This window comes from Drosophila montana, unplaced genomic scaffold (assembly GCF_035044405.1).
Source record: "Drosophila montana isolate Dmon_TW-CO22-7 unplaced genomic scaffold, ASM3504440v1 contig_3733_1, whole genome shotgun sequence".
NCBI classification, from domain to species: domain Eukaryota; kingdom Metazoa; phylum Arthropoda; class Insecta; order Diptera; family Drosophilidae; genus Drosophila; species Drosophila montana.
The window spans coordinates 1949644-1963901 of record NW_026998620.1 but is presented as its reverse complement, the minus strand read 5'-3'; the positions used below and the strand labels follow the sequence as shown (position 1 = coordinate 1963901).

At 38.1% G+C, this 14258-nt stretch overlaps 1 protein-coding gene across 1 annotated transcript; it reads right to left on the bottom strand.

The window, feature by feature from the left end:
* Positions 1 to 13458: 13458 nt before the first annotated feature.
* Positions 13459 to 14052, bottom strand: LOC135436513 (uncharacterized). Its single transcript, XM_064694134.1, has 2 exons — positions 13735 to 14052; positions 13459 to 13668 (listed from the first exon to the last, which is right to left on the bottom strand). Exons 1-2 carry the CDS (start codon positions 13882 to 13884, stop codon positions 13645 to 13647), a joined length of 174 nt encoding a protein of 57 aa, XP_064550204.1. The 5' UTR covers positions 13885 to 14052; the 3' UTR covers positions 13459 to 13644.
* Positions 14053 to 14258: the final 206 nt, after the last annotated feature.

Below are 14258 nucleotides of genomic sequence, written 5' to 3'. Positions count from 1 at the left end.
CATAATGCTTTACAATAAATGCTGAGCTCCATAGTTGTAGACACAATTCCATTGCAGAGCATCTGATTAGCACACACTTGAATTGTTGCTTTGTTGTGCTCGGGTCTAAAGCGGGCTGCTTCGCACACATAATGCCCATTGTTAATGACCGACGGGCCGTTGCGACCAGTTGGTCGCAATTTATAATTTCTGTTGCTTGAGCAACGGCAGCAGCAGCAATCAAATTTCTCAATTTGATTTGTATCAATTGCCAAAATGAAATTCAATGGACATGCGAGCCAACACCTTTTCTGGCCGAAAAAGGGGTTTCCTAAAATTCCCCAACAATGAAAATGACAGCTGCTGTTGCTGCTGCTGTTGGCTGGCTTCGTCCTGTTTGCCTGTCAGTCGTTTGTTTACATTTTATTGTTATTGTTGTCGTTGATGGTATTAATAAATTATCTCTATCAAGATTCACGCTGGCCATGCTTTTCACAAACGTTTTTAGTGCTGGATTTGTAAGCGCTTTTCCTTTTTTTGTGCGTCGCCGGGGGCAGGGTGGGGTGGGGAGGGGAGGGGCTGGGCAATTTGTCTATTGACTGTGGCGCACATTATTTTCTAGCTGGTTAAATTTATTTACACGCATAATGCATGCTAACGAGCTCTTTGTTATTTATATTGTTAACCATTACGATCATTTAAATGGCCAACATAAAATGCATAATAAATTATTGACAAGTCAACAGCTTATGGATAATAAAATCAGATGTTCAATTAGAACAGATACCCTGTAATCAGCTTTTAGGTGCTATGAATTATGCATATACTTGGTAACATTTTATATGCATTTATAATATATTATGAATCGATTTATGCAATTTAATCCCTTGAAGTTAATCCCTTAAGCAACACTTCAAGATTAGTTTGCTTTATATTAAAAAATTGCAATAAAATTAAACATTTTCTATATTATTGGTGTATATGTATATATTCTTTTAAGGCATACACTTCATTTTATAAACTTTTTAATTATATGTGGCTCGGATTAAATTAAACTATTTATTAAAATTAAAAAAAAAAAGAAAATATTTATAACTTAACATTTTAGGGTTTTTTTTTTGTAGTAAGAAAAAGGGGATAATTATTATTTTAATTACAAACATTTTTTTGTGGGTTGCTTCGGTTCAAAAACCAAACCTCGCCCTATCCTTAAGCCAGTACATATGCTGCAACCGGTCGGATCGGAACACTATATCATATAGCTGCCATAAAGATCATCGGTCGAAATGTATGCATCTTTTTTATTTATCGAGATACCTTGACAAAACTCGACATTTTCTAGTTAAACTTAATCGGATTAATATCGCACTTCTATATTATACAGCACTAAAGCAAGAATCGGTCGAAAAATAAATTTTTGTGCAGCGAAATATTCTGCTTTCCAAGATATTTTCATCAAACTTATCATTTACGAGCTTCTATTATTCTGACATATCTGCAAACACGCAAGACAAATGTCTACAAGGGTATTATAACTTCTGTTGTCTTCATAAATTTTATCCAAAATATATACTTTTACTATTACCACATATAACTATTACTGCATTTATAAATCAAGGCATTTAAATTAATTAGAATTCTGTTTTTGTCCTCTTGACACAAGTAGAAACTGCATTTCTTGCCCCGCCAACAGGAAACTTCTTGCGATTGTAATTTGTTTAAAATGCCGGCCAACTAATCTGATAAATCATTTAATAGTGCACATAGAAAAAATTGAATCAGCGTGTTTGCAGCCAGGGCCACATCAACGTCAGTTTAGCTAATGCAGTCATTTTATGCGAAAGGACATGCCGATGGCATGCCTGGCATAGCCTGGCAGCAGGACGCCAACAGCAGGACGACTCGCGTCCGCAGCCGGGTGCTAATAGTTTTTAAGCATAATGCAATAAAGATGAAAGTCCAAATCATGCTTCATCAACATCAACGTCAACAATATAATCAACTTGGATAAAGGGGTCGGCTGGGCGGCTGGGCGGGGGGGGGCAGATACACAGAGATTCCGGGCGGCTCAGCTGGGCGGCTGCGGCTGCAGCGTCTGTTGGGGGGAGCGTGCTCCTGAGTGGCGTCAAGGGCTGTTGCGTAGCGGAGCTGCTGACAATTCAATGTCCTGCTCAATTTGTCTGCACGCAAATGTGCAGCAGACCAGCCAAGTTGCTATTGTTGTTGTTGTTGTTGTTGTAGGGCAATGGGGTCGTCAGGCGTCAGGCGTTAGGCTGTGAGGCTTGTGCGACTGCAGCTTAGTCACTCAAGTGCACAGCACATTGGACGCACGACAGACAGCCGCTTTGTCTGCTGCTCCAGCTCCTGCTCCTCCTGCTGCTCCAGCTCCTGCTGCTGGGTGCTGTCCGGTGTAAAAAGCGCAGCTGGCGGCATTTGCCGTCAAGTCCTCGCCCAGCTGGCTCGCCTGTCTGCCGGTGTCATCGTCCATGCTGACAAACAAAAGCGCCGACAACGAGCTCAAGGGAAGTGACTGCTGTGACTGACCCGGAAACATTAAAGGCACACCAACCAACCAGCCAAACCCCCCTCCTCCACCCACCCGACCGCCCACGACCTCCCCCAAACCTATAGCTTTGTCTGAACTAAATGCGCAAAGTCGGTTCATTTCAGTACGCATACTAAAGCAGCATAAATATTAATAGTTGAAAATTAATCAACAGCATATAGAAAAACAAGTGCGAGTGCCTTACTCGGTTGAGCGCAACTAAAAGATACCCTGCATGTCACGTCGAGCTGCATTTCTTCTAAACATGCGTATACAATAACACGCATGCAGACACGCATGCAGACACGCATGCAGACACTCATGCAGACACGCATGCAGACAAGCATGCACACGTGCGCATCAAGCCTTTTATTTCAGACTATGAGAAATACATTCTTGATTAACTGCGTTGTTTATAGTTCGATACATGTTTGGGATTCAATATATGAAGTTTTCTGGACTTGTGTATACTGTAGGAGAGTCTATTATAGATCTAATCCAAAGATTTGATAAAAAGGAGCCAAGTTATCGATGACTTACGTGTGTCAGTAGAAGGAACTACGTTCAAAGTCGTTAAGGCTTAAGGATCTTAGTTCGATGAATTCATATTTACAGACAAATGGATAGACAAGCGTATACGACTAGATCGACTCAACTCTTCGTCCTGATTAAGGACACATTCATTTTATGGAATCGGAGAAGCCTTTTTCTGCCTGTTAAATTTGCATAAAACTATTATGCCCATATTCAAATAAGTTCAGGGTATAAAAAAGAAACATATATATACAAATGCATAGTTAGTTAATTAGTTTTTGGCACGCACACACACACGCACAGTTTCTCACACACACACACACACACTCATTTGTATGACTTACAGTTATAACATAAAATTGGCTGACAGCTGCCATGCAACAATTTGGCCATTTTGGCAATGCAATGCTGTGTGGCAGTGGCCATTACTAAAATATTAACAAACTCAATTAAAGCGAGCACTAATTTTGCCAGCAACACACATTCGCACACATTAACACACATATGCACACACATACACGCATACGTGCGCATATTAGTTACATGTCTATGCATATGAATGCAGTTTTTGGCCCCGTGCCTTGGCATGTGTCTTTGCCGTCCAATTTATTGCCTCAAATAAATTAACAAAATTAAATTTAAATTCTGCATAAATGACCGCAGGTCAGCAGCAACAGCAGCGGCAGCAAAATGAAATGAAATTATTGGTTGCACTTGACTTGACTTGGCTAAAATTTAATTTAGCTTGGCCCATGTTTGCGCCGTAAATGCATATTTAAATACGCAGCCTCTGGCCAAGTTAGCTGGCCAGCCTGCCTGCCAGCCATCTAGTGAACTTGAGCTGCCACAGTTTGTTGACGCTGATAATCCCTCAAGTTTGTTGACAATGTGGGCTCACAGCCAGCGACTTTTGGCCTCAAAAAAGCATTGCGCATACGCCCCACGGGCCCAACAGCACTTGGCTTGCCACCACAAGTAATAGTTGAGGGCGAAAGCAAAAAAAAAATGTAAAATGATATGCAGCACATGCCTCTTGCCTTGCCGGCTGCATACACGAGTATTGAGACAACCGCAAAAAAGCAACAGAGCACGGCCTGGTGGCAAGCAGCTGGCAACTTGTGGCAAGACACGCCGCAAAGAGCAGCACAGCAGCCACTTAATAATTACTTGAACATTTTCATGCACTCAGAAGAAGACGAGCCGAAGTGTTTGCCCTGAGTCTGTGCTGTAAACATGTGTTTACTTTAGTGTTAAGAAAGGGCAACAACAAAAAACAGTGGGAAGAGTGCGCTTCGCCGAGCTTGCTCGACTGACAAATACGCAGCTTTATTTTCCCAGAGAAAATAATTAAAAATTGAATTTGATTTTAGAAATTAAAAATAGCTATTTAATTATATGATATAAAATCCATATTCACACACCTATACACACCTTTACATGATAACATACTTGTGAATTAAAATCAAATCATTTTTAAGCGAACTCCCAAAAAATTGTTTCTCTAGAATTTAAACGTTGTGGCCAAGCGTCGGCCCACTCCGCTCGAAGTTTCAAACTTGATAATGACAAGAATATATAATTTTAACATTATGTAAAAAACATGTTGGCTTGTTTGTTTTGTAAAACGAAAGAAGTTTCTTTATTGGCAATTGAGTTGCATTCCTTCGCTCCATCTTAGTTACTTTGTTGAATTTGTTAGCAGCGCTTTTTGTGAATAACTAAACTCACATCTCTTATTTGACCTGGGCAACACCGGGGAATTCCTTCTCAATATATATAAATAAAAAATCGTATCTATGTATATATTTATTTAAAGTGAAGTTCCCTTAAGTAATTTTATCAGAGTGCATTTTCTATTAAAATGTGATAGAAAATGGATTTATTTCATTATACTTGAAAAGACGGGAAGTTATTTTAAAATAAAATAAAGTCCGTTTGAAAATTTAATCAAAATGAAATGCAGCCCTGCTGTGATTTTTATGGACACTGAATCGTTTTTTCCATCTCTTACAAGCGAAGGGACATCTTTTATATTATAATACCCTACTTTAAAAAATTTATTTAGGGGGTACAGGGTATAGGAAACTTGTCACATAAGGTCGGGTCTACTGCTGCTGCTCTAATGAAGTAAAATAATTTTTCTTTTGCGCTTGAAATTTAATTGTTGGCTGCCTAAAGTTAACCTGAAATTTGAGTACACTTAACTTTAGTTAGCCGAATTTTGTTGCTTAATTAGCATAAATATTTTTCGCTCGCGATTTGGATTTATTTTCATAATTTTATTTGGGCTCACACACTCGAAAGCTGCCGTGGGCAGCGCTTTTGGCTCTTGGCTTATTTATTTTTAGTTTTCTTTTTGGTTTATGTATTTTCAGTTTTTTTTTACATGTGTGTTGCGGCATGTGGAAAAAAAGAAAAGTAAAACAAGGCTGCTTTTTGCTACATTTAAGGCGGAACTTTGCTAGTTGTAAATGTTTTTTTGTGTGTGTGAGTGTGCGGTTGGCCTGGCTGTAGACACAGAATTTTCTGTTCTATTTAGTTTGGTTTGTTGCCGTTGAATAAAACATTTTCACGGCTTGTGGGCTGGCAGCGACCCGCGAGGCGAACCTTCATATCAAATGTGTCTTGCACACGTATAAACAACGCCCGGCGAACGGGACGTATGCTTGATGTGTTTTTAAAGTGTGTGTTTATGCGATGCACAATGGCCAACCAACGACAAGATGTGCGAGCGACTGTGTGTGTGGGTGTGTGTGTGTGTGTGTGTGTATTTGTTGTGTGATATATGCATGTGCACGCCTTTTGTGTATGCCACCAAATTCTGTTGGCGGTGGTGGCAGTAAAAACCCTTTTCATTGCTGTTTACAGATCATTGACGTTGATTGTTTAAATGAAATGTTTGCTGTGTGCATTATTTGCTCTTACTTTTATTTGCTCGGCAAATTTTGAGGCCAAATAGGGCGGGGTGTATGTGTATGTAATACACACCTATCAGCACACAACGTTTGCGGCCACATAAAATGCTGAGAATAAGCTAAATATAAACACTGTCTGTGCGTGTGTGCGTGTGTGTGTTTGTGTGAGTGGGGCTAGTTAAAGTTATGGGCCTAGGGCACGCCCCAGAAAGTAGGCAATGTTTTATTGATAGCCATTTGAAAATGGTTGCAGGCTAAAGACAGATGCCAAGCATGTGTCTGGCCAAAAATATATTGGCTATAGAAGCATAAAGCTATTAGCATTCAGCTGGCGGTAGGGTCTGGAGCAGGGACACAGCCTAAACCTATAAGTAGACTAGCAAAATGCAACACCTTAAGACGACTGGAACCGAGCGAGGCAAATGGTTGCCCTTGTTTTGGGTCGAACAAAAATTAGCTGCGCTTGAAATTATATTTATATAATATATATTTTCTCACTTTTATTTTTTCACTTAAAGCACCTCTTTGTTTCTCGTTCTACAATTTTTGTATAATTATGTGAGCCAGCACAGCTGAGCACGAAAATTTAATTGCTTTTTGCTTATTTGAACACAAAAGGCGCGCAATTAGCTGACCAACAAAGGCGGCCAAGGAAAGCCATTGAAATGCTTGGCCCTGGCAAACTCCGAGCACTTCATAATTTATTGGCCCCAAGTCTCAACTTTGCCCAGTTCCGAACTGAACTTAACTACAATTTGGTTTTCGTGTACATTTCCATTGTCATTCCTGGAGCAACAAGAACTTTACTTCATTTCCATATATGTTTAATTTTCATTCGGCTTTCCATCTCATTCTTAAAAAAACAAACAATTGCGGCTGTTTTTTTTTTTTTTTTTGCATCTCCTGAATACAAACAAAAGAATTCATTATTTTACTGTTGTGCATTTAAATTTGATACAACACACGCTATTTTCGCACACACACACACACACACACATATATATATGTATATTTACACACACATATAAACATGAGGCACTTGCAGTTGATTTTAATCGCACTTTTCGTACGTTTTTTGAGTTTTGCATAAATTTTCCTTCTATTTCATTTTGTTTACTTTGACCTGGTTTTTCATTTGCGTTTTACGGCCAACTGTTTTCCGTTTTCCCGTTTTCACTTTTCTTTGTTTTTCTCTTTTGGCTGCCTTTTGTGCGAGCCTTATGCGCTTCTCATTAAAATAGGTAAACAGAATCGCATCAAATTTGCTGATAGACAACAGATAACAGTTAAAACTTTCTGCAAACTGTGTGTGCTAGTGTGTGTGTGTGCGTGTGTGTGTTTTTGGTTCTCGTGTGTGTGTGTAGGTGTGTGTGCTGATAAAGTCTGGGCGTTATTTCGGGGGCAGTTTGATTAGGCAAATTGAGGATAATGTTGATGAGCGAAAAGCCTTTTGAATGTTCTTGCTAAGTGTTGAGCATTAACTGCTGCAATTAAGCCTCAATTCAAGAGGCGATTATTTGGTAGAAAAGGGTTAACTTTGAGGAAAAATAAAAATTTCTAAAATAAATGTATAATGAGCGCAAAGCTTAAGGAACTTATGTAAAATGTGATGTGCTCATGCTTTCGGAAAGCATAGTGCTCTTTGTTAAAACTTATAAAAATATATAAATTCTTTAGATGAATACATAAAATAGTTATATTTATAGATTTTGGTTCACTGAAGTTCCAGTACTTAAAATTGTATCTAAATATATGCCTTTCTAAATTAATTTTTTACATATTAATTATAATATTTGCAGTAAGTTTAAGCTTATAAGCTTAAATTTGGAAATGTGCTCTACTACATAAGTTAAAAGTAAGAAAAAACTACAACATTTTTCAGTAGAAATAACTCATATAATGATATTTTATATAACAAATATTTTATGCTTTGTAATAATGTTCGTCTATAGAATTTTATTAGAAAGCATGAAATATTTTGACGCAGTTGTATTATTCGAAGATCTACAGAAGTCGTTTTCGTTCGTTCTTAAGCTTACAAGAAATAAGCTTAAAATTTAAAAAATTATTTTTAATCTGAAGATATCTTAAAAATTGCTTGTTAAACTGTTAAAAATAATTCGGTGCCATGTATGTCAGATGAAAGAAATGATTCTGAAATAGTAACAAAAAATGCTATTAAATATTTTGGCACAATTTTTAAACATAAGAATTATAATTTTGAGTGATTTGTTAACTGAAATAATTAGAGATAATTAAACATATTTATTTGATAGAATTAATTTTCTCCCATTTTGTTAATAGCCAAAATTTCACTTAAAATTCTAGTTTTTGTTGCCTTAAAACTTGCTGTTAAAAGGAGTTAAAAAATATTTCGCATTTTTTAACTCAAGAAACAAACAAAAGAAACACAAATTTTATGTGCATTACAATTTTTCGCATGCTTTGAATTTGCATAGTCAGGCATACGAGCGAGTCCTAAATCAGCCTTAAAGCCAACACATTTCACGAGCCTTTTTTTGTGTTTATTTTTTTTGTGTTTTTTTTTTGCCTGTGCAACAATTGTAGGTCAACACAAATCAGCATAAGCTACAACTACATATCGGGCAATAACATTTTTATGTGTTAAAGCTTTGTGACAAAAGGCCAAAATACAAACGACAAATGCAAAACTGCCCAATAAAGATAGAGAAAGGCGCGAGAGAGAGAGAGAGAGAAAGAGAGAGGAAGACAGAAGCAAGTGGCCAACGAAAAAATGGGAATGGAAAAAGTTGCTGCAACTTTGCCGCTGTGCTTTCTCCAGTGGCTGTAATAAATTTGGGCAGCTGTAAGCAAGCAACAAATGGGAATAAGCAAAACAAACGGCCATTGCAACAGTTCAGCACAAAGTCAGCAGGGGCGTTAGTCATGTGGGTGTGGCATGGCCGAAAGGGAATTGTTTATAAAACCCAAGTTTTTTTGCTTTTACGACCAAGAAATAGAAAGCAGTTAAATTGCCAAGCCATGGATCAATTTTTGCTGTCTTACTGCAGCTGCGCCACGCACGAAAAAAAAACAGTTCAAATTGGTCCAAAAATTTAAAAGTTCTCCTTAAAAAAGTGGTCTTAGGCGATTTAGAACAACAACAACAGTGTTCTACAAAGAATACCATTTTTTTTAAAGATGTACAATAAAAAGTGACTAAAAACTTGAAAGTTTTTTAAGCAGCGGAAAAGGTTTTTAACACGTAGAACATATTTTTAAACACTTTTTTTTTTAATGCATAAAATATTTCCTGAAAATTGTGAGTACATTTTTAAAATAAATGGAATTATTTTTTTGAGAAATTATATTTTTGAAAATATTGAAAAAATATTTATTGTATAATTATTGAATGGTAGAAAATTCGAAAGTTTTTTTAAGCATTCGGAAAAGGTTTCTTAAGACATAGAACATGTTTGTAAACATCACAATTTTGTGTTTTAATATGCAGAAAATAATTCCTGAAAATTTGGAAGTACCTTTTTTAAAAAGATGAAAATATTAAGATGAAAATTTAAGAAATTATATTTTTTTAAAACTTGAAAAAATATTAATTGTACAATTACTGAATGGTAGAAATTATTTTTAAAAAGTAGTAAAGTCTGAAATGTATCTGCTTCTCTTTCTACCAATTTCTTCCAAATGTTAGACAATATTAATAGGAGATATGCAATATTAAGAGCAATTTTTTTTTAAACTTAGTGAATATTTTGCTATGGGTAGCTGCCAAATTTGGCTGCTTGTCAATGGTATTTTGGCCCACTGTGCGCAGGGCAACTGCTTGATACACTGTCAAAAATATTGAGCTGCATGAAAACATGTAAACTGGTTGAGCATTTTTTGTTTGTTTTTGTTTGCACACACACACACGCACACAAGCAAAGAACCATGCGTATATGTATGTCATTTACATTTTATTCTATCTCATATCATGGCTGAGCGATTTCATTTTCATGCGTGTCCTGTTTGTTGTCCTGTGTGTGCGCCTGCATTTGTTTGTGTGCACAACTTGTTGTTATTCTTGTTGCTGCTGCTGCTGCTGCTGCTTCTGTTCTTGTTGTTGTTGCTTTCATTTTGTCCATTTAAATGGCAATTGTTGTGGCATCTGTTGCTATTCCCGCTGCCTGGCTACTGCCAGAGCTCCCTGGCCGCCTGCTTTTCATCTGGTTTTCATGTTTGCTTAGCCCTGCCTACCGACGTATTTATTCAGTTGCATGCCAAGCCCCAAAAATAGTTTTAAATGTAATTTCTAGATGCACCTACTAACTTGCCACTTGAATATGCAGCGCCCCGAAAATGCCCCACTTGAATATGTGGAGTGTTACTTTTGGCAATATACTACAAGGCGAGCAGACAGGCACGTTGTATGCATACCTACACACACACACACACACACACACACACACACACACACTGTTGAGCGCTAGTTTGCTGCGTTTTTTCAAGCCGCCTCTCAGGCAGAAGCTCATGAGTGCTGGTCCAGTTGGCAGGCACATGCATAAATATTATAAAACGTGCAGCTGGCTCAAAAGGTGAATAGGAGCTCAGCTCAAGCCTCCCTCCCCCCAAATAGTGAATAGGAGCTGAAGTCACCCCCTACCCCTTCCACTTTCATGTGTGTGGCCAAAGTGCTTACCCTCTGCTCTTATAAATAAGCCAGTTGGCTAGAATGCTCGGTATCTGCCTCTATATATTCCGAGTCCAGCTGTCTGCCTGGCTTTCTGTCTGTTTGACAGAATTTACCTTTGGGTTTCCTTCTTCTTCTTTTTTCGGCAAATGCTTTGACTTGTTGCCGTTGTTGTTGTATGAGCCTTTTATGCATGCAACGACAGCTAACTGATTTTACCTCATGTAGTATCTGCCGCACTTAGGCACAGGTTCCACACAATTTCTCATTCTCAACTAAAAATACTATAAATTCTGTTGCAAGCACCAATGCGAGTAATATTTTCCCGTGCACTTCTTTAAACGTGCTTAGATTCTCAGAGTCAATTCTCTTGTGTATGGTATTTATGTATATTACAATATTGAAACTCTATAAAAATACTGATACTTTTATCAGTATTATATTTATTTATACATTTATTGGCAAACAAACAAAGGGCTTTTAGTATTAATTTATTTGCTCGTTTTGCTCACAATTTTCGGGTGTTTATTTGGAATTTTAAAATTACACAAACTTCAGCCAGGCGACGGCTATTGTTCGGCCATTAAGCTGGGTGTGTGTGTGTGTGTAGGGCATGTGGGCGTGGCATTGTGGCGCACCCAAGAAAAGTGAGCAGCGAATTGCTCAATTTGCGGCCATGTTAAATAATTGCCCGATAACTGAAAATAAGCGCATGCAATTAAATGATTTACTACAAAGCCGGAAACGGAAATGCAAAAAGAACAAAAAATGAATCGAGTTGACGAAGTTTGTATATGCTACAAATGATAACAGGGAAATTAATTGTTTTTTTCCAAAAATAGATTTGCAGAGGGAGAAAAATAAAGATAGATAAGGAGAGATAAATATTTCAGAAATATGTGGAACCTGTTTCTATGTGAGGCTTATAGTTTTAAATAAGCAATAATCATTCAATTATTATTATTATTTATATTTTTTATATATTTTATATTATTATTATTTCATTTTTATCTTTTACGCGCATTTATCATAGATTTATTTTACTTTCTATGGTGAGCGCAGCAGATTTGTTATGTATAGAACTCTATTGCATGGTTAGGGTATCATAATGTCAAAATGATGAATAATAATTATGAAACTTACATGTTGTGCACTTCATTAAGAAGTGATTTAAATGCAAGCCAAGCCGCACGTTAAACAATGACAATTACCGGGGGCTGGGCCAACGCGTCGTATGCTTGTTATTAAAATTTGCCGTTGAAAAATGGACATGTGCGTTAAGCTAGGATTTAACAAATACCGTGCATTGCGAATATTTTTAATGCAAAGATGGAAACACAATAAACGAGCGCGTGTCGCGGGTCTGCTGCGGCTGAGCTTGAGCGACGCATTCGATATTTATGTGAAAAAACAACAACAACAAAATGTCCGCGAACAACGTGTAAAATACTTTCCGAGCTGAACACGCGCGCGTTATACTTTTTATTTAGCCAACGTTGTGAATTAACAATTTTTAATAAAGTCATCCACACGCACACGACTGGAGCAGGGGCTGCTCATTTAAACTGCTGAGCCGGGCCAAGGGCCAAGGCCTGGGGGTAGCTGCCACGCCTCGCGTCGCGTGAACACGGTCTTCAAGAGATTACAAATTGGAATGCAACAAGCAGCAATAACAGCAAATATTTCGCCCCAGTTGCATCAATATTTAATCTGTGTTTAACATTTCAATCAGCATTTAAATACAACGATATGGCGCTTTTATGCATATGTACGAAATTGTAAAATAAATAATTAATTTTTGCATTTATTGTATTTTTTGAAATTTTCGTATTTGCTGCACACGTTAATAAAATGTAACAACACGCACACACACACGCACGCACGCACACACACACTAACAGAGATTTGGTGGACAGTTTAAGTCGATTGTGCCCTTTTTGGCGATTTACTAACGTTTTGGGTACTGGCTGGCCGCGTATCCTTGAGCACGGTGTAGCGCCACGTTCCGACACGAATACGAAACTGAGCGATGCCAATGGCAAAAAGTGGCACGAGCCACAGAATATCCTTGCACGCTCGGCGCCAACCAAACCGGGGATATTTTCCGTGTCGTGCCACATTTGGAGTCGTCGTCGTCGTTGAGTCGTCGTTTTCACTCAATTTTGCCGAATGAAAGTAAAATGCTTTTTGTAATACGGTACGGCTGGGCCGGAGGGGGGCGGGGGGCGTGGTGTTTTAGCCAGCGCTCGTCTTCAGCCGGATTGTGGCCTGCGGCTCGGCGTTTGAGTTTGTTTTGGTTTAAATTGCATTCGACTTGATGATGCTTGAGGCGCCCCAGAAGTGGGCCTATCCCAAGCACTTTTATTTTAGCTTTGCCTGCCTGCTGTTGGATTTCTTCTTTTTTTTTTGGTTTTTTTTGTTCTTGCTCTCTGTGAGTTTGCTGAGGATTCTTACAGCACTTGAGTCAATGCGAATGCAAATGCAAATACAAATAACTAGTTCAAGTGCTCGGCTATTTGTGTTTTACAAAGCTTGACTAGACCCATAGAGCTCCAAGTGCTAATTAACGTTACGGAACTAATGTTTAAATAATAATCTATATTAATTGCCTCGAGCAGCTCTCAGCTCAAAGCCTAGCTATGCCCGATTATATTACGCTTAATTTACTTTTTAATAATTTATCTCAGCTATTAGTTTTTGTTTTAACTACTTGCTCTAGTAATGCTCTAAGCTGCTTTTAAGAGCAAATTGCCGAAGAGAAAGGAAACTCTCTCTTAACTTCGCACGCATGCGCCTTGCGCGCCTTCCAGTCGTCTCTTGGGTAATATAAGAGTGGGTTTTTTGCTAGGTACATTTGCGCTTTATTCAGCAAATAAAGGACACAAGTTTTAACGGCAATTCGTTTTTAATAGTATCTTCAGATATTAAACTAAGCAACAAGCCTTATCATATAAAATGAAATGACTCTAGTTTTGTTAAGGCTGTAAATAAAAGTTTGCCGTTAACTTGGATGCTATTTAGTGCTACATCTTCATGATCTTCCATATCTGAAGAGCAAGAAGAGTTAGTCAGAACTGATATGATATAGATATATATATATGTTTTCCACTTACCCGATCATGTGTATTGGGCATCGGTGTGCGTATGACCGGTGGCTTTGGAGCGGGTTTTGCATCTTTGGTATCTTTGGGGCCTTTGGTGCTTTTGGTCGCTTTGCCTGCCGGTGTCGGCTTTGGATTGGATGTGCTCGGCTGTTCAGGCATTGTACAATTTTCTATATATTTTTATTAGGAATTTTTTTTGTCGTTTTCTCTGTCGTTGCTCACATAGGCGGCAAGCTGTTCAGATTCGTTGGAAATACAAATTATGTCGGATTTTTGTTGTACATTTTTTGAATTTAATGTGCCGCCTACTAGCATCTGACTAGACAGTGTAACCGTAACCAGCATACAGGTGAAATATCATACAAAATGTCTGAGCCCCAGTGACCTCAGGCCAGGTTAGTCAGTCAAGAAGTCAGCGAGTCGGACAGTCAGCCAGTCAGCGAGCCATTCGTCAGACGCATGTCAGTTGCTATGAATACACACACACACAAACACACATAAAGTCACACACATGCATATATACTCATACATAA